At 37.9% G+C, this 21,723-nt stretch overlaps 1 protein-coding gene across 1 annotated transcript; it reads right to left on the reverse strand.

Annotated features, from left to right (window-relative positions):
- Positions 1-8,931: 8,931 nt before the first annotated feature.
- LOC142346195 (TELO2-interacting protein 1 homolog) lies at positions 8,932-16,165 on the reverse strand. Its single transcript, XM_075398706.1, has 2 exons — positions 13,365-16,165; positions 8,932-8,998 (listed from the first exon to the last, which is right to left on the reverse strand). Exons 1-2 carry the CDS (start codon positions 16,163-16,165, stop codon positions 8,932-8,934), a joined length of 2,868 nt encoding a protein of 955 aa, XP_075254821.1.
- Between the last annotated feature and the right edge of the window lie 5,558 nt (positions 16,166-21,723).

The following is a 21,723-nucleotide window of genomic DNA, read 5'->3' on the forward strand; positions in this document are numbered from 1 at the left end:
ATTCTATAAAAGTTAAATAAATTCCAATTTCTGCGAAAACACTTATCCTATAAAAAAAGTTGCAAAACCAACACTTACTAGACTTATCCTGTATTTTGAAAGTCTCATTTCAAGCTGTTCTAGCTTATAAGGAGCTGTACATGCTCTTGGGTGCTAATCTGGAGTGGTCTAATAAACCACTGATCTAGCCGATGCTGAGGAAAAAGCAAAAAAGGCATCGATTCATCTCACCAGCAACTTTTGGGACAATTTACTAGGTTACTGGTAAGGCGTCAAGGTGCCTCTTGTACTCTCCAAGCAAGGGCTACAGCTTCTGGTCCCATTCCTTTGTCTTGCTCTTTCGTTTGTTGCCTTCTTCTGCACTTTAAGAGCACATCTTGTCACTTCTTAGGTCGTCTTCTCAATTCAATTCTCGGGTCGTCTTTAGTTTCTCCAATGTTTCTCCTGCTGCTCCAGTTGCTTCTATCGTCTTCCACCTCGTCTGTAGTAGTTCTTGTTGGAAAGTTGAATTTGGGTTAAGACCGGTGACTTGGTTTGGATAGTTTAGGAAACCAACCCTAGAGGTTACTACCCGGAGTGTAGAACTTCGTTGCGGTTCCAACAGTGTCGCCCACTCCGCCGTCTTACGTACGTCGACCGGTTCACTCGTCCGCCCGCTTGTAAAACTTGTACCAGTTTTCCCAACATTTTTTTCCGGGCCGGATGATGTTAATAAGTAAATAAAAAAGCGAGGTACCTTTATCAATCAGAATCTGCCTCCCAACGATAATTTGAAAAAACATTGATTTTGAAATTTTGCAGTAGATTTATCAGAAATTCAAGTAGAAACATGATTTAGTGGGTTCGAATTAAAATAATAACCTCTTATGGAGAGAAAAATGATAGAACAATATGCTAAAATGTTAAAAATTGAAAACTTTTGTTCAATTTTGATGCAATTCAAAAAATTTTGAAAAGCAACACCGAACTTCGATAAACCGTAATTTCAAGCGTAAAACCATCCAATTTACAGGACTACCTTTCTGCAAACAATAAATGGCAAAAATTGAACAAAATTAACAGCAAAAAAGAGACAAAAGCTTAAATTTTTGACAAATTTCTCAAAACTCATTTGTTTTGAAATCAAAGTTATGTCAATTGAAAGAATCGCATGACAGAAAAGGTTGGCAAAAAATCACAAAATCTCCCAAAGTCTCGTTTTTCGTTTTCTCCACCTAGTTTTTATATTTAGATATAGAACGTAAGTATGTGATGACTATTGTTTTGTTTGTGGCGCATTATCTGGATTGTAATAATTTACTGACTCGTTGTTCTCGTCTTGTTGCTTTCTAGTGTTTGACTTAGTTGATTTACGAGTTGCAGCTGGTTTTTCTTCAGACTTTTTCAACATTACTTATTTACTGGCTCTTTTGTTGTAGTATATTAGTTTCTGCTGCTGTATGTTCATGTGTAACTGTATGATTGTCAGCTGAATTACTGTTATGTTTAGTCTCGCTGCCTTCTAGGGTGTGACTGAAAATTTTTCTGCAGTTACGGCTAGATTGTTTCCTGACTTTCCCCAGCTTTCTTAGTCTATAAATTCACTATTGTAGTTTATTTAACTTCTGCTATAGTTTGCTTAAGTTAGTTAATTTGCTGATTGATTGTTTTGCTTTGGGTTCTGCTTGGGTGTGACTTACGTTCGTTCTAGAGTTACGGCTAGTATATTTTTTAACTTTTCATCCTTTTAGTTTTCTACTGCGTTGCTGTAATTTAGATTGTTACCGGTATAACAAGCCCCATAATTACTTTTGCTAATTTGTTTTGGAGTAGCTTCTCTTCTTACTAGCTTGTGATTTAATTTTTTTCTGGAGTTACGGCTAGTTTGTTTGGTTGAGTTTGTTGTTGTGGTCTGCTAGCATTAGTCTTTCCCGCCTCCTCACTTGTTGCTTGCTTGTGTCCTGCTTGTGTTTTCCCGTCTGTTGCTCCACGCGTTGCATCTCAATTTCCCGTCGATTCGGATTACGTTGCGTCGCGCAATGTTCGCACTTTTCCCCGTCCTATACGTTTCTGTTGCGTCGCGCGTTGCCGGCTCGTTAGCCGGTAAGCTCTTTTTGCGTTGCGTCGCGCGTTGCTCAACTCGATTTTCCGTTCGTTCTTCCACCGTTGCGTTGAGCGCATAGTGTTCAGCGCTATCCTTCTATTTATGTTGGACACCGTGTGCTCAACTATCTTTTCTGCTATTTGGGTGGTTTGTTTCACATAGCGTCTACATTGTGAGGCATTTGGGTGCTTTTTGCGTAGGGTTTGTTTTACGTGGATTTTAGTTTGTTTGGAGTGTGCGTATAAAAGACAACTGTGAGCAGTGGTGGTTATGCTGGTAAAGCTGAGTTGCACTCTGTACATGAAGATATCCCTCATTGTATAAATAGTCGAAGTAAGCGAGTGCAAGTTAAACGACTAGTAACAAAATGCAACGAGACGTTTGTGAGTGTTGTTGACAAAAATGAGGACTTGATTTCTTTTGCTGGAAAAAGGGAGGATCGAATTGAACTTGTTCCTTAATTAGAGTCCTACTTGGAGGCAATGACATTTAAGAACAACAAGATCTTCACTTCAGCACAAAATTACATCAGTTCTGCAGACGATAAAGTGCATGAGTTTCGGGAACCGAGTTTCAGGTGTTGATCAAACAGGCCGACACGGCGCGTCGCTGGAAAACATTAATAACGAGGGAACCTCAAAGAGTCAACCCCTTCCTGTACAGTCCTCAGTGTTTTCCTCGCCTCCAATGGAACCTCCCATTTTACAGCATTCAATCGCACAACAAAGAACGACATAACTCTTTCCATCTCCCTCAACACGCATGACTTAGAAATTTGCGAGCAGGGGCCATTAAACATCAAGTCTACCTGGAAACAGTTTGGCACAACGAATATACAATAAACATCAATTAAAATTTGTTCCCCAAGAATAGTTTTCCTTTAAATGCAAAGGAAAATATGGCCAACCACAAGTCTATCAAAATTCACCAGGTTTGAGTAATATGCAACCACCATCCGGTATACAAAAGAAAAATCTGATCGAAACCGCTAATAATGTTGCACTTGGTCTAGACACCCCAGTTCTTCAGCCAATAGGTGGTTATTTTGGGCCTACTCTGTTGAATTTGGGTGGTCTGCAGGTGTCTGCACCAGCTCCTCCGATACAAAACAATGCGTCCTTGTTTAGGAAACTGTCTGATTTAGTAACAAGCAAGAATAAAAAGCCCGAGTGGAAATTTGCACAGTTTAATGGTGACTCTTTACAGTGGCATGAGAAGTATAGTCAATAAAAAAGCGCAATTGATTCGCAGTCACTCAATGATGACGTAAAGTTGAATTACCTTAAAACCCTACCCTCGTGACTGGGAAAGCAAAGGTAGCAATCGCCGAGTTTGCTTACAATTGTTTGCCGGGTTTGCGTACAAGTACAAGGATGCACTGTGGACTTTACAACAAAAATTTGGCCAGCCACATGCAGTGGTAAGTTCTCATCGGCATGAACTAAACACCTTTCCCGCAGCCATATCCAGCCTTGTTGGACACTTCAAGTCACTATCATATGACGCTGACTTGACGGTTCCAGAGTCCTCAAGGAAAAAAACTCCCATACAGCGCGCAAAGTTAGTTGCTGAACATAAATTTTGCTACTCGTGCTTACGTGACGAGCACACATTCCGCCAGTGTCTTCAACCAAGAAATTTCCGGGCAGAAGCTATTGCATGGAGCAGAAAGGGTTTTTCCACCAAAACAGTCGACAAATTCCAATACCATTTAGCCACCAGGCAACACAGCTTAAATCAAAGCAACTACTAGTCAACAGCCGTCTAGTAGGACCACAACGATGTCATCTGATACTGACGTTAAGGGACTCCTTCAGGTGACTGAATTGCCGTTGGTCAGTTCTCCCAGTTTAGATACCACGGCTCCAGTTTTATGTGATACTGCCTGCAGTACCTCCTGGGTGGCCAGTAGTCTCGCAGATAGACTCGGTTTGCACGATAAAGCACTGAAGCTAACTGTCACGGCTATTTATACCAAAGAAATTGTTGAAACTAGAGTTGTTGAAGTGACTGAAAAACCAAGAAAATATCAGAACTTCAAACCATTTACAATCAACCCTTTCGGTAAAGAGAGTGAGTGTCGGCTCAGATATAAAAAATGTACAGGCCCTACAGGAGAGTTACCCACACAAAGCCGTGGTTGATACTGAGACTAATTCCCACAAAGACCTTAGGATGATACTTCGACAGGAAGTCTATCAAGGTATCTGCACGTTAGAATACTTTTTTGTCAATCAGAACCCGTTGCCGAACGCTTACCCAAAGGTTGGGTCTTAAGCGGACCGTTACTATCGAGTTCGGATTTAAACTCAACGTGATTTAAAGTGAATATCGAACATGACTATGAGCTAGCAAGTCAATTAAAACCATGGTACGACATTGAATTGTTTTGGGGTAAAAAAGCAGGCCAACACGCGATCTGCAGCACATTGAAGGGCTAACGAAATCCTTGATAGTACCACCGTACACAATGGCCTGATAAACGATGTCGAAATGTTGTTGGCGGCAGATAACACAAAGCTGCCAAGTAATTACTTCTACTCCCCTGTGCAACTCAAGTCTATGGAAATACAATTGACCAAGGATGAAGACCTGAGGTAAAAGCATAGTGGACCATAAAAGAAGATCTAAATAAAGGATACGTAATCAAAGTTCCGGAAGCTATCAGGGTTGAGAATCTGTCCGATAAAATAGTAACTACCTCACCATCCGTTTGTAACCCCAAACGAACTGGGTAAGGTGCGTAGAGCGCTCAAGGAAGCCGCAAAATGTTACGTCAACTCGTTGAATAAGTTCTAACTCACTGGCCTAGATCTACTACAAAACCTCATTTGTGTACTTCTCTGCTTCCGACAGCAGCAACATGCCGTGTTTGCCGTCATCGAGGGATTTTTTCTACTTATTACCCGAATACACTCAAATCACCCGTCACTTCATCTCATGTGGCGTGAGGATCCCACAACTAACGTTGTAGTGTACCAAATTACACGCCATATTTTCGAGACTAAGGAGCCGCCTACTTGCGCTAATTTTGCACTACAACGTACTAAGATAGAGCATGCCAATTTTTAACCCCAAGCTGTAAAAGCCAGCCTTGAAAACTTTTACATGGACGATTACCTTGACGCAGTGGAGTCTTCTGAGAAAGCTATCAATAGGCTAAAGAATGGTACATCTTATCCATCTGGGTGAGTTCAAGTTTGTAAGCAATGTGCCAATTCTGGCTGTTCAAATTGATGGTTCTCCAAAATAAATAGAGCCCACATCGTTCATGCCAGGAGGATACCTCGCACGTGCTTGGGCTAATGTGGGACCACACTAATGACATTTTAGTTGCGAGTAGGGGTCCAAGTTGCGCTATAACCAAGCCACTCACGCAGCCCTGTCTCGAAGGTGTTTGACCCCCTTGGTCTTGTCTCACTGTTTACTGTCGGTGCTCGACTGCTTTTAATAGATATCAGGCGTGTTACACAACATTGGGGTGATGAGCTGCTGCGAGACAAAGTTCAAAGATTTTTGGCTCGGAGTGCGGACCTACCAAAGCTTGAGAGAACCAAAATTTCCCGATGTTATTTCACTGGACCCATTAATAATATATATAATTGCATATGTTCGGCGAAAAAACTCAGGATATCTTCAGTGCCGTCACTTTACTGCGAGCCTGAGTTACGAGCCCTATTGGCAAGGAAAAGCAGCATGCACGAATTAAGGTGGTTTTCGGCTTAATTTTGTTAGGTTCTCACGATTGTCTAACGATTATGCACCGACTTTGACGTCAATAACATCACACAAAAAAAAAACGGTAAAAGAGCATCGAAAACCTTGCCGTTTAAGTTTCACTTGTTGGATTGTAGAGTTTACAGTTTTGTACGTTGCTTTCAAAATATTACGTTGCTTGCTATAATAGAGCTTACATGAATTCAAATATCGAACTACAGTTCTTAACCGAGTTATTTACGGCGCAGCAACCCGTGTTATGCGTCCATTAAACCTAATCGGTTCGTTGTCGTATTGGGAAGATTGGTTGTCATACCTTATGTTTGTCTTATCAATTACTGTTTGCAATTACGTTACGCATGCAATTGTCCGAATCTCCTCATCTGGAGATATCTCACAAGATGACTAACCTAATGCCCGCAACACACAGTCCTTTGGCTTCGGAAGTAGGCTGGGCTCCCTATCAAACTCTGCCGACCATTTCGTATAAGGAAGTCATTGGGGAAACTCTCGGCCAGCTTTGGATACAATCGACTCGGTCAGTTTTGGATACAATGGTTTTGGATTAATCTATCGTGGCCGATCACAAGTTTTGGATCAGAAGTTCACCTCTTCTCTGCACTACTTCAAAATTTGTAAGACTGAACCAGACAGTTAAATGAATTTTTGCAGTGAAGTATTTTAAGATGAATTTAGACGGCGAAACCATACCCTGAACTTTTTTTGATATTGCATGGTAGTGAAATCGAACAACTGCTTGGAAAATGTTCGTAATTTGCCACTTTTCTAGCTCACAAAGATAATTTGAAAAAACATCAATTTTGAAATTTTGCAGTACAATTGTCAAAAAATCTACTTTGAGTTATACAGCCGCTCCATGCATCCAATGCTAACAACAGCTTGACTGATAGTAGAATGATTCGGGACAGTGCCACGAGTATTAGTCATCGACTTTGATCTGGGCTAAACGCATAAAAATTCTTATATTGCCACACTCTCTCACCCTTAGTAGAATGATAATGTCATCGTCAGACAGCTCATCAAGCGCATTTGTTTGACGGGTTTTCGAAAATCAGGTTTTTCTGACGCATTTTAGGGTTATTTTTCCGCTTATCCAAGGAACTCGTGTCAATCTCGCCGATGTTCAACAAACCTGGCCATTGTTAGGACATTCCGAAGATAAAAGTTTTAACAGTATTTTTGCAGACAAAATCATCCTCCGCTGATAAAGAATAGCAAGCGATGAATACAAAGCTAGAAAATTCAGCGCCTCCTTTTGAGTTTCGCCTTCAATTTTTGAACGAGATAGCAAATAAAATTGACTCCTATGGGTCGTTCTAAAAAAATCATTTTTTAATGTATCTTTCTTCAACTTTTGCGCACAGATATATTTGAAAAGATAATATGAGATTTCAACTACCTGCTAAACAGTCTATCGGACAATTTTTTCATATGCAGAAGACATGGTTAAGCAGTAAACATTTATTTCATCAAATGCAAATCACCATAGACTGTTGGCAGCTTTACAAATCGAACAACAAAAAGGAAAACTTCATTTCTTTCTCTTCAACTCAGTTACTATTCCATTTCACTATGTTTTCTTGTTTTTCTGTAATTTTACTGTAATTTATGTTTCTGATTTTCAACGTTGACCACTAACAATAAGAGGACAGTTTTTTAAAAATTTGGGGTTGTTTCGTGGACATATTTGTTTACCAAATGTTTGTGAAAGTGTTAAGTTGTTGCTCTTTGCCGACGACACAAATAATGAAGCTATAGGATGCTGTCCTGAAACTGTAAAATTTGATCTGGAAAAGTGAATAATTGGCTTGTAAGTAACATGTTGGTACTTAACCTCGAGAAGACAGTGGAAATGAACATTGGGACCACTAAATCCAATCCGTTTGAATTAGATCATAAGCTTATACCATTGCAGTCAGTATGCAAATATCTTGGAATACGTCTGGATAGTAAGCTCTCATTCCAAAGTCATATCGATTATGTGCGAGTAATATTATCAAAACAATGTGGCGTTGTATCGAAACTGCAGCTTTTTGTTCCAGGAAGCAATTGATTGAATACTTCAATACCAATATTACCCCAATTATTCAATATGGTGCTCTTATTGCTGCTGTAGCTATTCTTCTCTCCAATTCATTTATATGTTAAAAAAGAAAATTTTAAAAATTATTCATATCCGAAAAAAGTTTGGTGAACATGAAGACCTGTTCATAAACAATTCGATCCTAACGGTTTATGATCTACATTTATACGAATTACTTAAGTTTGTCTTATGATCAATGCGTGGACAACATATACAAATGTTTTGTAATAAACTTTTCTCGTTTAACAGCAAAGCGAGAACAAGATATGCTGATTAACATTTCTAAATTGAACCCCTGTGTAAGCGCAACATTGTAAGATTCTCAATGGGGTGCTGTGTTATTCAATAAGTTAAATTCGATTGGGATTACTCTCTTGAACAATGAAAATGCTCCTAAGCCTCAAATCACTTAGTTCTTCCATAATCTCAAATCTTATCGTTTATGCAATTTGGCAGTTGGTAAAGCTAGATTTCAGTCAATAAGTGAAGTGTAAAATTCTAATTGTTAAAGTTCATATTTGTTTTAAATTGAAGTTTATCATCATTGTTGATGGGTAGTTTGATATAGAAGGTTAATCAACATCATAAAATGTCCCTGTTGTTGCTTTATATATCTGTAACAACAAAATAAATTCTTTCTTCTTTCTTTGTTGACATTTTAAAGCAAAACACCAAATATACGAAAGTTTATATTAGTATTATAACAATCTTATTTCCTCTGTTAACAAATATCCTCAATTCCTCATTGTGACAGATGTCCCGACACGTCAACTTTTGACATCAAGTTCTGCGCGAGAGCGAGAAAAATTGATTTTGACTGACTATTTCAAACTTCTAAAATTGTTTCTTTCATAAAAACGGTTTCCCCTAAACACAATTTCTCACAGAAAGCTATGCTCATCTGCATCCAAGACACGCTCAGATAGAGGAAATGGTGCTCAGCGAAGGTCTCTGTTGGGCGCATTACTCTTCTTCAACTGTGCCTGTTGTAAATTCATAGCGCTGCTTTAAGGTGAGCCTGCAGCCTTCACAGATCTGCAGCACCGATAGTACCTTGCAGACAGAATTCGATAGAGTGTTTCAGTGGCTTCAGGCTAAACAATTGACAACAAATTTAAACAGTCAAATAATGTCAGATGATTGTGTTTACGAAGTCCTCTTCACGTAAACTGACCATCAGTGCGAACAGCGTAGTTAGGCCTCTTACTATTATTGAAAAAACTTTTTACGTAGATACGCAAATGGCAAACCTGATTGAACTAGCATGTAGACTGACTTTTTTGGACGTTTCTATTCTTCGTAAACAATTAGGACTCATGCCGTAAATATTCAATACGGAGTTTTAATTGACAGTTGCAGTAAGCAAAGCGATCGCTGAAATTTGTTCTGCAAAGTAGGAAGTTAAATCAGCCGAGTTTACATAAATTCTTCAGCCATCCTCTGGAAGACCAAAACCGGCAAATGCCGCTGCGATCTTAACTATTATAGAGCCTAATTTTTATACAGGCCGCTTTACACAGCTTTAAAAAAAACTCACCTTGATAATTAACCAAATCCCTCATTCTTTTAAGCCATCACTTCGGTGGCACTGGTAAGTTCTCGTCAAAGGGGCCACGCTGAAAGCTAGTTGGCAGAGCACTGAGTGCGACTTAGGTCTTTCTCGCTGCGTTGCTGCACATCCTGACACTTAATCTCTCAAGATTATACGGAGGGGAGTGTCATACGGGGAATGATCAGTATTCCCAGTACTCATTTACTGGAGCCTTTACGTCCCCCTTATGAGCTTATAGGCCCATGAACTACAAGTTCCGTTAAATCACAGAAAATCAATGCTTTTTTTACCCACTTTAGTGGGGGAGGAACTATATACTCAAATGGGTTTTTTTTGTTCAGTCAATTTTGGCCGATCGATATAATCACTGTAGAGAGTTGTGAGTGGTATCATTAAAAGCTCGTCCAGCGTAGCATATGGAACTAAAAAGATTTTTTCAAATTTCGCTTTTTATAGGGAGTTATCGAGGTTTAAAGTTTTGTGTATTTGACGTAATTCATCTGTTTTTATTCACATTTTCGGTAATTTTGACCTAATTTTCGTCAATTTTGCTAAAATTTGTTCAAATGTTTAGCTGTAGTGTTATTGATTTTATCTCTGAAGATAGAGGAGGTTTGCTGAATTCTTTGATCTGAGTTTTTCGGCTAGAATTTTAGATAAATTTTTCAAAATTCGATTTTATTCGGGACCAAAATTGCCTTTTTAGCCCACTTATCTTAAATTTGCTGGAAGTAGAGAGGTTGAAACCGCAGCAATATTCTTTTAAGCTGACAAACGAGCTAGTTCTACACCCGCAAGATATCTGAAATTAAAATTTTGGCACTTTTTTGCAAATTAAAACTCAATAACTATAAAAAAAAAATGCATTTTCATTTTTGACAAACTGAAAAACTTTGTTCAAAAATTGATCAATTTCGAAACCATTTGAAAAAATGAGTATGTTGTTAGACGCGTAGAAACATCTGGGATGATCTTGATCTCGCCATGGATGCTCACGAGAATAAATTTCTTACATTTTAATGGGGCGCGACTTTTTTTTTCAAAATATTTCGGCTATGCAAAAGTTTTTTATGTAAACTTCTTTTACTTGCAAGGAATTCAAATCAAGGCTCAATGAGTGACCGACATCATTCACAAAAAACGAGGCCCAACGAGATTGTAACACGTTTTCAGAATAAGCTCATGGTTTTTGTGGCTCTGACCAATTGTTTTCGTAAAAAATTTTTTGTAATTATTGAATTTTACTTTCATTTGTTATCTTTTTTACAGTTAAATGACTTATTGTCCTCAGTCAAAGACCCAGTGATTTCTAAGGAGAATTAAATCAATCTAGACAATTCTTTCAGTTGTTATCTAATGTCTGTTTTGACTTTGAATATAATTGTTTAAATATTGGTTAATTTTAGAACTTTGCCACTATTTTTATCTTATTTCTCTCAACTAAGGGCAGAGTCTCAGTAAAAACAAGCAAAAACCGTTTTACGGTGGGTTATAAATTAATGTTCGTATCGGTCCTATGTTCAACTTATTGTTGCTTTCTCTTTAAACTACGCGTTTTCTTTAATTTTTTTATTTTTGAGCATAATTGTATATTTTATGAGTTCATGTTGTTTCCTTGTCAAATTATCATATTACTGCCAAGACCAATTGACTGAAAGCATAGTAGAGAAAATGCACATCGTTGGAAAACAGCGTATCTGCATATGTTATTTGTTTTAGTTATATAGTTTATGCTTTTTGGGCTGAGACAGTTATCTAAAAAAACTTTAATTTTTTTTGCCTATTTTGTCATTTTTGTGTTGCTGTACGCAATATACCTGATAAAAATAGGTCTCAAAAACCTACCCAGGACATATAACTCAACCTAGTTAAAGATTTCAGTTTATAGCTGTTTGTTCAAATGATTTAAAAAATGAAATAAGAAAATTTTTTTAAATGTATCCCCTTGCTTTCATTTACGAAACCATGTAACTCGATCTCACTAATGAGAAGTCTCAAATACTTCTGTTGATTCATACAATTTTTCACTTCCTGAGGTATTGCAACTTAATCAATTGCTGTTTGTTGAAGTTTTAAGTCTGTTATGACTTTGAAAATATTTGTATTCAAAAACATATTTCGGTTTTTGAGCTTCGTCATTTTTTCAAATAGTTTTTCGGTCAATTTAAAGCTCAGTTTCTGTAAACACGGGTCAATACCCGTTTCCAGTGAACTAAAATTTGATCTCTATAACAAATTTAGCTTCAAACATTTGTTTCTCGGCTTTGTTACTACTGTTACTACGAGATTTAACAAAATAATTGAGATTTTTTATATTTGTACATTTTATAGAATTTTTGTTTTCTTTTTAATTTATAACAATGATCGTAGACTCCACTAGCTATGAAGTTTTGCGCAATTGAATTTTGGATGATGCATGCCTCAGTTGCTTCCTTTCAAGATATAAATGTACATTTTAGGGATTTCAATTGATACCTAATGACATTAATAACGGTAAAATTAAATGTTTTTAAAAATGCAGACGTATTTTTGAATTTTGCAACTCTTTACTCTTTTTGTCGACTTGTTAACCAGTCGCAATGAGGACAGGTCTCATATTTTTTCTAACGAAGTATAGGTTAAATTGTTTTGTTTAGGTTTTATCTGATGCGAATTTGATTTTATGATTTTATTTATTATAGCAATCGAGTTTTGGTCCTAATTAAATTTCGTTGTTTGATATTTATTATTGTCTTTTCTAGTAGTACTATTTTCAACAACGCTCATTGGCCCTCTAGGGTGGCACTATTGTTTTCGGTTCTACTTTTTTCACCCCTATTCATTTAAACCCCTATCTTTTAACCCCGATTTATTCACCCCTCTATCATTTAACCCCGCTATCATTTCATCCCGCCAATTAGCAGTCGACATTAAAGCATGTTTTGACATACTTAAGTGGATAAACTAATCCAACGTTCAGTTCTGACAGTTTCATATCAAATACCACGGGCCGCTGAGGTATGGCCATGGCCCGCGAGGCATGGCCAAATGATTATATTGCTAAATTAATAGTCATTATTTTATAGAAAAATTAAAATCGGGGTGAAATGATAGAGGAGCTAAAACACAGAGAGGGGTCAAATAATACAGGGGTGAATAAATCGGGGTTAAATGATAGGTGGTTAAATGAATAGGGGTGAAAAAGCGGTGCACGATTGTATTCCATTCGTTGTTTTTGAACGATGTATGTTGTTGAAGGTTTTCTAACTATTCATCATTTGGTAGCCAATTAACTCAGAAATGTGGATGAGCGGGGTCGGAACCTTATGTGCCTACGCACATTACCGAGCCTCCTTGTTCTATGTAAGTTTATTTGTGCCTTGATATCTAGATGCTATTTAACAAGAATGTAGTTCGGGGTCGATTATTCACAGGCGCATTAATGATTATAGATTGTCCTCTTTGACCGGAGAGTAGATAAGTTGATCACTATATATATCTAAATCAATTTCGGCCAATCAACATCGCGAAACTCATTATTATTATTATTATTATATCAAATTAAATATCCTCAGCCTCACCTTAGTTTTGCTTTTCTCAACTTTTTGACGCGGAACACGAAACACGAATTAAATAGTTTTAACTATATTGAGCGATATGCATCTTCTAAAAATCTAACCAAGCAACAATCATGTTCCTGTAATTCAGTTTTAGCTCGACTCAACAGGCCATACACATCTTGGTCAATTGTTTCAAACAACATCAAATAACTGATAACAGTTTTGGTAACTCGGAACGTTACAGGGCGGTCCCATGGGAAAATTCTGCTATTTATGAATAAGCTTGGCAAACTTTGAAGCAAAATTCTCAAGAGTTTGAAATCGTGAGTCGTTTTATCGTAGGTGGAAATAAACTTCAATTGAGCTAACTTGGCGTAATTTGACAGCAGCAACTCCAAGGATTCGAGAAGCGGTTTTGTGCAGTCCTCTGCAATTTTCTTCCGAACAAAATCTTTCGAAACTTTGCTCATCAAAACAATTAAGTTGAAAGCCTTCAACTTCACAACAGCTTTTTCATCGTTCAACCTCGCTACTGTAGGCTTCCAAAACTGATGGACGATTGGCAACAAATGATTTCCAGAAGTTACTGACGCCAAAAATTCGAAACTTTTTTCAGCACACGTGAAACAGTAAACTTTTGTTTTGAAATTTGTAGTTGAGGCGTGATAGATGCAGAGTTGAACAATTTTATGAGCAATTTGAATTTGAACTGGATCGGTTTCTGGCAAATCGAGAGCCGATTGGTCAAATTCATCTTCGGTTTCTGCATTCTGATTGGCTGCATCTGTAGATTTTGTATCATCAGTTGACAATTTCCGTGCTTTCAATTTCTCGTGGACAAATTCTCTAAGACATTCTGACATATTTTCGTGATTGTCTTCTACTGTTTTAACGTCCACGTTTTCATTTCGGTTGGATAAGTCAACGCCGAAATGTCTGACAACGAATTTTGAAATTTCAGCTAATAAAAGAAATATTCTTTCGACTGAACTAGTGAACCCTTTCGATTTCGCGGCAACATTTAACAAAGACTCACATTCAAAAACAATGTCTTTCGCAAAAAGAAGACTTTTCTCATTTGCAAACTGGAAAATGACACACAAAACGCTGATTACTTCCGGATAAAGAGAGCTATACTTCAATTTAAGAACACAATCGGAAAATAAATAGTCGGAATTCTCTTCTATTAAAGTGGAAATTGTGGGTTTATTGTTGTTGAATACGATGGCGATTGTGAATAAAATGTCTAAGGCAGCTGACGCAACAATTGCCACATTATGCGTAGCAAATATTGCAACTTTGTACAAAATTGCCTTCAAACTTAAATGTTTGCCAATTTTTTTAACGCAGGCTTTTCCAAGTTTCAAAGAAAGAACAATGTATGCTATGTTCCATTTATCAATATCATCATGGAAGATTTCAACTGTTCTGGTGATTTGATCATCGAATACCTTGTTCACTGAATATTGAACTTTCGTGTCAAAATGAAATGTAGCACTATCGATAATTAGCGATAACAAACACAAAATTTGTAATAATTTTGGATCTTTGTCTGAAAGTTGTAATTTGTCAGCAATAGATTTAAGCACCCACGAAATATTTTCTTGTGTAATTACATTCGCTAAAACTTTCCTTAACAACAGAAGATGTTCGTCTTTTAGATCTTTAAACCTGAGGCCAAAGTTGATACTTGAATCATCAAAAATTTTAGAATTGGTTTCAACGCGATCATCCGAACAAGCATCTCTGTTATCACTCGGGGTTTCGATAACATGTACAGCTTGCATCTCGACCTCCAAACATTCCAATACATTTTGCAAAAATTTGGACAAATTTGATGGCAGTCTGAAGCACTGTTTAACATCCAAAACAGACAGGCAAGCCAAAATTCTTGTCAAGAGAGCTTCGAAATCGTCATCTGAAACCCGAGTCAAGCATTTTGACATTTCAGAGCTTAGCTTCATACAATCGTCAAAGAATTTCAGTTGAAAATCGATACTGTAAATAATTTCACAGTTCTTATTCACCAATCGTTCTTTAGCAGCAAATGCCAAAGAGTTAACCTCAGGGTATCTATCCTGTTCTAGACAGAGTAAAACCCAAACTAACGTGTAAACACAAGGCTGACTCAGAGAGATTCCACATTTAGAGATAACATCTTCGCAGAATTGAACAGACGCAATTCTGACTTTCTCGCAACTGTGACTTATTAAGATTGGTTGAACAGAATTCAAAAATTTCTCCAAATGCAAGTTCACTTTTTCCAACCAAATTTCATCTCGTTTAACTAACATTTCTTGGATTTCGACAGGAATTTTTCGGTCTTTGCCATCATCAGCCGATTTGGCATTGGGTGAATTTTGTTCAATGGCCGTTGTGAGGAAATTTCCAAAGCAGGCAAGAGTTTTTGCAAAAACCACAGATTTCAGATTACCTGCGTTTAAGATTGTTTTCATGAACACGGCCGCAATACCAGGAAATATGGACGCCAAGCAATGAGTCCGAATGTCTTTACTTTCCAACTCGAGATCGTGGAACTTCCTTCCAATCACAATATCGAAACATGATATAGCAGTTAAAGGTAACCCAGAGCCTTCTGAGGAATTCTCAGATCCTAGAAATTGTACACAAGATTGTAAAATAGCAGCAAGCATTGGAAAATTTTGGTAGGAGTAGAACTGTGCATAGAAACAATGACGTTCAGGAAAATTTTCGAAGCAAACTTCAAATGCTTGCAAGATTCCAGTCGCAATCTCTTCCACGTTTTTGCGCACTTGCAAGGTTTTGATTAGCGACATCAACACTTTCTTCTGATCTTCAAAACTAATTGTCTCAAAACTCAAGGTCACAATTTTAATACAATCCACCAGAGCCAATAAATCCTTCTCCAGGGCAGTTTGCTGATTTTTCTCTAAAATAAACAGTAATGGATCCAGAATTTGGGATCCGACCGCTTTCAGTAATTCAACCGGAGCAACTGAAATTGCCGTCTGTAGATTCTGGAAATTGACTTTTTGGTCTCCAATCACATCTATGTTTTTCGTATGTTTGCCATCACGACATGATTGTTGTGCCGAGCATGATACTGCGTGTTTCAGCTCCTTTAGAAGTCGAAATGAATCGTAAGACGTATTAAAATTAGAACCAGCACTGTCTTGTCTAGACTCCATTTTTGCCGTTACTTGCCCCACTTACGCCATTTAACTTCTAAAATCATTTGTTTCCATGAAATCAAAAGCGATGTAAAATTGAAGCAGTTCTAAGAAATTTCAGGTGATGGAATCACTAATAGCAGAAAAAAGAAGACTCGTATAAAGTTGCTCAGACGGTTCAACCGAATATTCAGATGTTCAATTCTCACAGAGCATCGAAAATGAGAGAAGCAAGGAATATCTAAAAGTTATGATCTATTGTAGACGCCTTTTTGGTTCCGATTAATAAACTAAGGAATAGAGTTCATTTAAAACTGAAAAGGTTTCCCAATTAATGAACACGAGTTCCATTGTCAAAAATATCTACTTCACAGTTTAAGAGTAGATCTGTTGTATCAGTTATCAGGAAAACTCAAACCATGAGAAACTTAAAACTCACAAAGTAGATAGCATTTGGTACAACTGAGCGGCACTAGTTTCGAGCTCCAGAAGAAACGTCGTAGGTACAAATGAGACCAAATAACCAAACTATACTATGCAGCATTCTTATAGTCACACTGCTGACTTTGCATAGTTTCTTTAAACACTGCCATGCTAGAAATGGCACTACAACAAGGGGCCTCGTTAAATCCTCAAAAATAAATTTTTAATGAAGTTCAATCTCAGAGAGTTTAGGTATGTAATCAGAAATGCATTTCATCCATAGCTGACCAATACTCATGATATCATCCTACGCATTAGCTATCTTCCTGAAAAATTTCGAAGTTTCTTTGTTGTTAAAGGTTCTCAGGCTTTCTTTGTTTCATTCGAATGCTTTTTTCCAGTTTTCACTGTCTCAGAGATAAATTCGTGCGGAAAATCTTTTTCTGTTGCTAGTGAAGCAGTTTTTGAGACCACTGCCCCTGGAAAATTAACAGTTTAGAGCACTGTTCCATATAAACGGAGGGTATCGTACAGATATCTAAATCCCAGTCGTTAAGGAGCGAGTGAATGAACTAAGTTCGCTAATGTAGTTGACACATCTGAATGCCGTGTACAAATATATTCTGATCATCAAAAGTAAGTGATAGATACTGAACATCAAAAGCACTCCCTAAATTTACTCCCTAAGCTCAATTTCAATTTTGACGCAATTCTACAAAATTCAAAATCAAATTTAGGAAATATTTTTCAGACCATTGACCCTCTACTATAGTGTTAAGTCTAACGTAAAATCGATGAAAATCTCGTACAATTTTGAAAAAAAAAAGAAATTTGTCGTGAATTTACAATTTATTCACAACTTATCTGCCTCAAATGTTTAACGCAAATACAAACTCTGTTAAAAACGTCAAAACACATCATATCCAGACAACTTTCTTTATTTTGAAACTTGGATGGAGTTCGCCGACTTTATATTGGGGTACCTTGTTAAGTTACTATGATAACTCTCTTCTTAGTTTGCTTCTTCCTTTTTTATCTTTTTAGAGGCGGCTATGTAGGTGCTAGTGCCAAGTGCTATATTGTATGAAGACAGTTATCGTTGCAGTATCCTTTCTAATAAAGGCTTTTAATTGCAAGTTTTTGCTAAGTGCTATTCGGGGCGCGGGTTCGGTAAAACGCTCTTTTTCTGCTACAAGTTTTCAATTCAAGTAATTTAGTGAGCAACTGAACTGTAATGAGCAGAACCGTCTGTATGAATTTCAAGATAATAAATGCGTGCTGTATAAATTTACAAAAGTCTTTTTCAACGGCTCTTTAGAAAAAGCGGATGCGATGGGTTTCGAACCTTTAATCTTATGATTATAAACAGGGTTGCCTAGTTTGCTGTGCCAAGTGGGTCTTGTTTAGTGGTATTGTCAAAGTCAAGGGATTTACTGGGCTAATTAAGTATAAATGGAAAGCAACATCAATAGTGGTTTGTTCTAAATTTTTATTGAGTATTCCAGATCAAAACGCTGAAAGTTTACTTTCTGTTTGCTCTTATGTGGCCTCTTGTTTTCTCATCTGATGTATGCGAAGAAATTGAGCTGGGGAACGCGACTACTGTATGTTGTGAAAAGAATACTACATTCAGCGTTGGTCAAGTGGATGTGAGTTTCGTGCCATATCGGAGCCATATTTGTCCAGTTGGTGATGGTGGGATTGAAGATTTGTGTCCTCGATTCTTGCCAAGTTTTTCAATGATGTTCGTGTTGGTCGTGGCAGGCGTAGTAAGCATGCATTAGAAAAATAAAGGCGTGCAGTTTTCTACAAAAATAGATTAAAAGTGTCTGATTACATAGTGGTGAGGCTGGATTTGTAGATTGAGGGCCTCCTGACCGCCCACAACTCTCCTTAGGTGAGGCATGAGTGTGCTTCGTCTTGGTATGAGGGCTGTCTTTCTCAGGACGTCCAGGTTTTGACGCATGAATGAGCTAAAGGCGCTGACACTTCTGCTTAGTCCTTAGGCCAGTCTTTGAAAAGCATATGTTCTCGGTGCGAAGTTGAAGGCCAGTAACTGTACGGATTGTTCATTTGCCATTGGTACAGAGTGGTAGCCGTGGCTGCCATCCATTTTGCAAAAGAGTTTCTTGCCGGCTAAGTGGGTGCCCGCATCTGATAGTGTAGCTATCGGGAAGTTGTTATTGTTGTAGTCGTTTCTAATGAGATGGTTTATTTTTCTGAGATCTACTAATATTCTGAGCTTCCGTTTGGCTTCCGTTTTGCAAATATTGTAGATGAATAGCGGCTGAATGGGAGCGTTGTTATGACTCCGTAGTACTGGAGAGGGGCTAGTTCAACAAGCAAATCGTCTTTGAGATGGATTGAAATTCTTTGAGTTTTTGAGTATACAGGTCAGTTTGTCTGGTGTCAATTTGACTGAGAATTTGTGAGTGTAGCCAATGTCAAGGCGTTGCCTTGTGAATATGTCATTGAATTCGACTAGAAGCTGTTCTGTTCTTTCTTTATCTTTGTCAGAGAGTACGCTGTCGCTCCATTTGAATGCGTTAAGAAAAGTTTTCCTGTCTTCGTTTTTCGAGAGTGGTTGAATTGCTTCAAGATTTTTAAATTTAACAAGTTCGTCATATATGCGTTTTTCAACTGCACTCATCTTGGATGTGTCGGGATTGGTTTCTGGCGTCGGAAACCAGAATCCGTTTTCGTGTTTTATTGTTATATGATTTATTTCGCCTTTTGCTGTTCTCTTTAGATTTTTCTATTTGCTTTATTGTTTTCTTTGAGTCGCTTGATGGGAAAAGTTTTGGCTCAAGTGGTATCAGGTAGCGTGCTTTCTCTGTTGTGATGATTTCGAATGTTGCTACTGGAGAATCTTGTCTAATGTGAAGTGGAACTTCTGTTGTATTGATTGCAAGTAGGGTGGTAGTTTTGTTTTTGTAAGTTTGTCAAGCGTGCTTGTTAGACCAAGGCCCAGTTTTTCAAATTTGACAGTAGGCTCTACGAGTCCAATTTGTTCTTGTGCATCAGTTTCCTCCGATGGGATTAGTTCCAGGGATTTTTGTTCCCCAGGTGAGAGCGCATAGGTTGTTTTGGTTTTGAGCATGATTTTTTTTCCGGCTGTTGAGACGTTTTTGTTTGTTGTTGCCTTTTATGTGCATTAGATTTAGCTGAAAAGTAAATTCTGGTGTTTGGAGTAGTCTGTTGTGGGCATCAATAATAATCTCATTTTTGTCAAAGAAGGGAAAACCAAGAAGGATAGCGGAAAGTGTTTCAAACACCATGAACTGTTCCTCAAATTGTAAGTGGCCAATTTTGAATGTCAGTTGGACTGTAAATAAAATGGGTGATTGGTGTAAAAAAGCTGTAGAAACGTTTATTTCAGGAGGATTTGTTTTAACTGGTTTTTGGTAGAGGTTTCTGCTTATTTTATCAAAATGTTTCTTTGACATGGCGCTGCTGAATGTTTCAGTGTCTGCTACTGCTTTCATTATTAATGTTTCGAACTGCAGAGGTATTATAAATACATTTTTGCTATAGTTTGTCATGCTATCTGGTATATGTTGTAGAAAAACATGCAGGTTATTTAGTTTTTTGATTGCTGATTGAATGGCATGTTTCCATCGCGATATGCTGGTTGACGTTCTGGACAATCTCGGGCAGTGTGCTCATTGCTAGCACATATTCTGCAAAATGTTCTCATTGGTGTAGGAGATCTTTCGGTACGTCCATTACTTCGGTCGTTTCGTTGGAAGTTTGACCTTCCTCTCGGATAATTTCCTCGACCTCTATGAAAGCTTCCACGGTTACGTCCTCTGCTGTTGTAGTTGTTACTGTATCCTCGGCCATTTTGGTTTGCATTATACTGGTATGTTTGTCTGTTGTAGTTGTAGCCTCTGTAGTAATTTCCTCTTCATTAGCTAGGGTACTGAGTACTCTCCACGCGCTGATGCGGTGGCTGTGCTACTTGCATTGATGCTATTCCTGCCGCCATTATGCTTTCTATGGCTTGGGCCACAGCAGGGTTTCCTGATGCGTTCAGTGTATTGAATGCCGTGGTGTATTGTGGTTCGGGGTTTATCTAATCAATTCTGACTCTTCGGTTGATGATAGCGCATCGTTCGTTCACAGTGATGTTGTCATTCTCTTTCAGCAACACTTTCTTGTACTTGAAGGGCATGCCTTGAATGAATTCTTCTCTTATTCGTCTTGTTCTTTCGTCAGTGCGGTCGATGTGAGCTGCAGGATCGTCCACAATTGCGAGGTTGGCGAGGCCTTGCAGAACTGTGAGGAAGTCATCTGGTTGTTCTTTCACTGGATCAAACTTTCTCGATTGCAGATCGAGCTCAAAGTTTCTTCTTTGGTCTGCTCCTGCATATCGGTTGCGTAGTTGTTCAAGCGAATCGTCTAGGTCGTTTCGTGTGTTTTCGGCGAATGGAAGTTAATAGTTGAGTGCATTACCGGCTAAGTGTAGGTGAAGATATCGTGAACGTTGGTGATTCGCTTCAGGAGTTCTAGATACGGCAATGCTTGCTCTCAGTAGTCCTTCAAATTCAGGCCAGTTTTTGTTTGGTAGTCCTGAGAACCTTTTCAGATGTACGTGAGGCGGACTTGTATCTGCCATTTTCTTTTAGTCAGTTCGTTGTTGAAGTGTTTCTGTGGAAAGAGCAATTTGTGCGCTCCTCCAATTTAGCTGTGTCACAGAGTTTGCAGATTAGGCTATTTGGTTGGTCTTTTTTGTTCTTCGCTGCAAGTTTTTGACATACTTTTCTGTCGATTGTTTTGTCGTTGAAGAATACGAACGAGTATCTAGGATGATAGCCTTCCAACAGTGTCATAAAAGTATTGTTGTGGCTTGCGTTGTATTTTCTCTTTTCTAGCAAAACAAATAGGTTGATGCTCAAATAATTTTGAATGGGTAAAGTTGGTTTGTGCTTGTGGTTTGGTTAATTTCTCGAATTCGATAGCTTTGAAAGAAATTGTAAAGTTCTGAGTTTTTTGTAATACGGATCCGTTTGATATCGGTTTGATTGTCTTCTTGTGCGATAAAATAAAAGCTAATTCCAGTGTTTGTTTTTCTAATGATTCGAAGATTGTAAGTTTTTCCGTTAATGGCTAATTCCATGAGTAGCAAATTTTTCTTTCTTTTTAACAGAAGT

This window comes from Convolutriloba macropyga, chromosome 9 (genome assembly GCF_964194025.1).
Source record: "Convolutriloba macropyga chromosome 9, txConMacr16.3, whole genome shotgun sequence".
In the NCBI taxonomy this organism is placed as follows: domain Eukaryota; kingdom Metazoa; phylum Xenacoelomorpha; order Acoela; family Convolutidae; genus Convolutriloba; species Convolutriloba macropyga.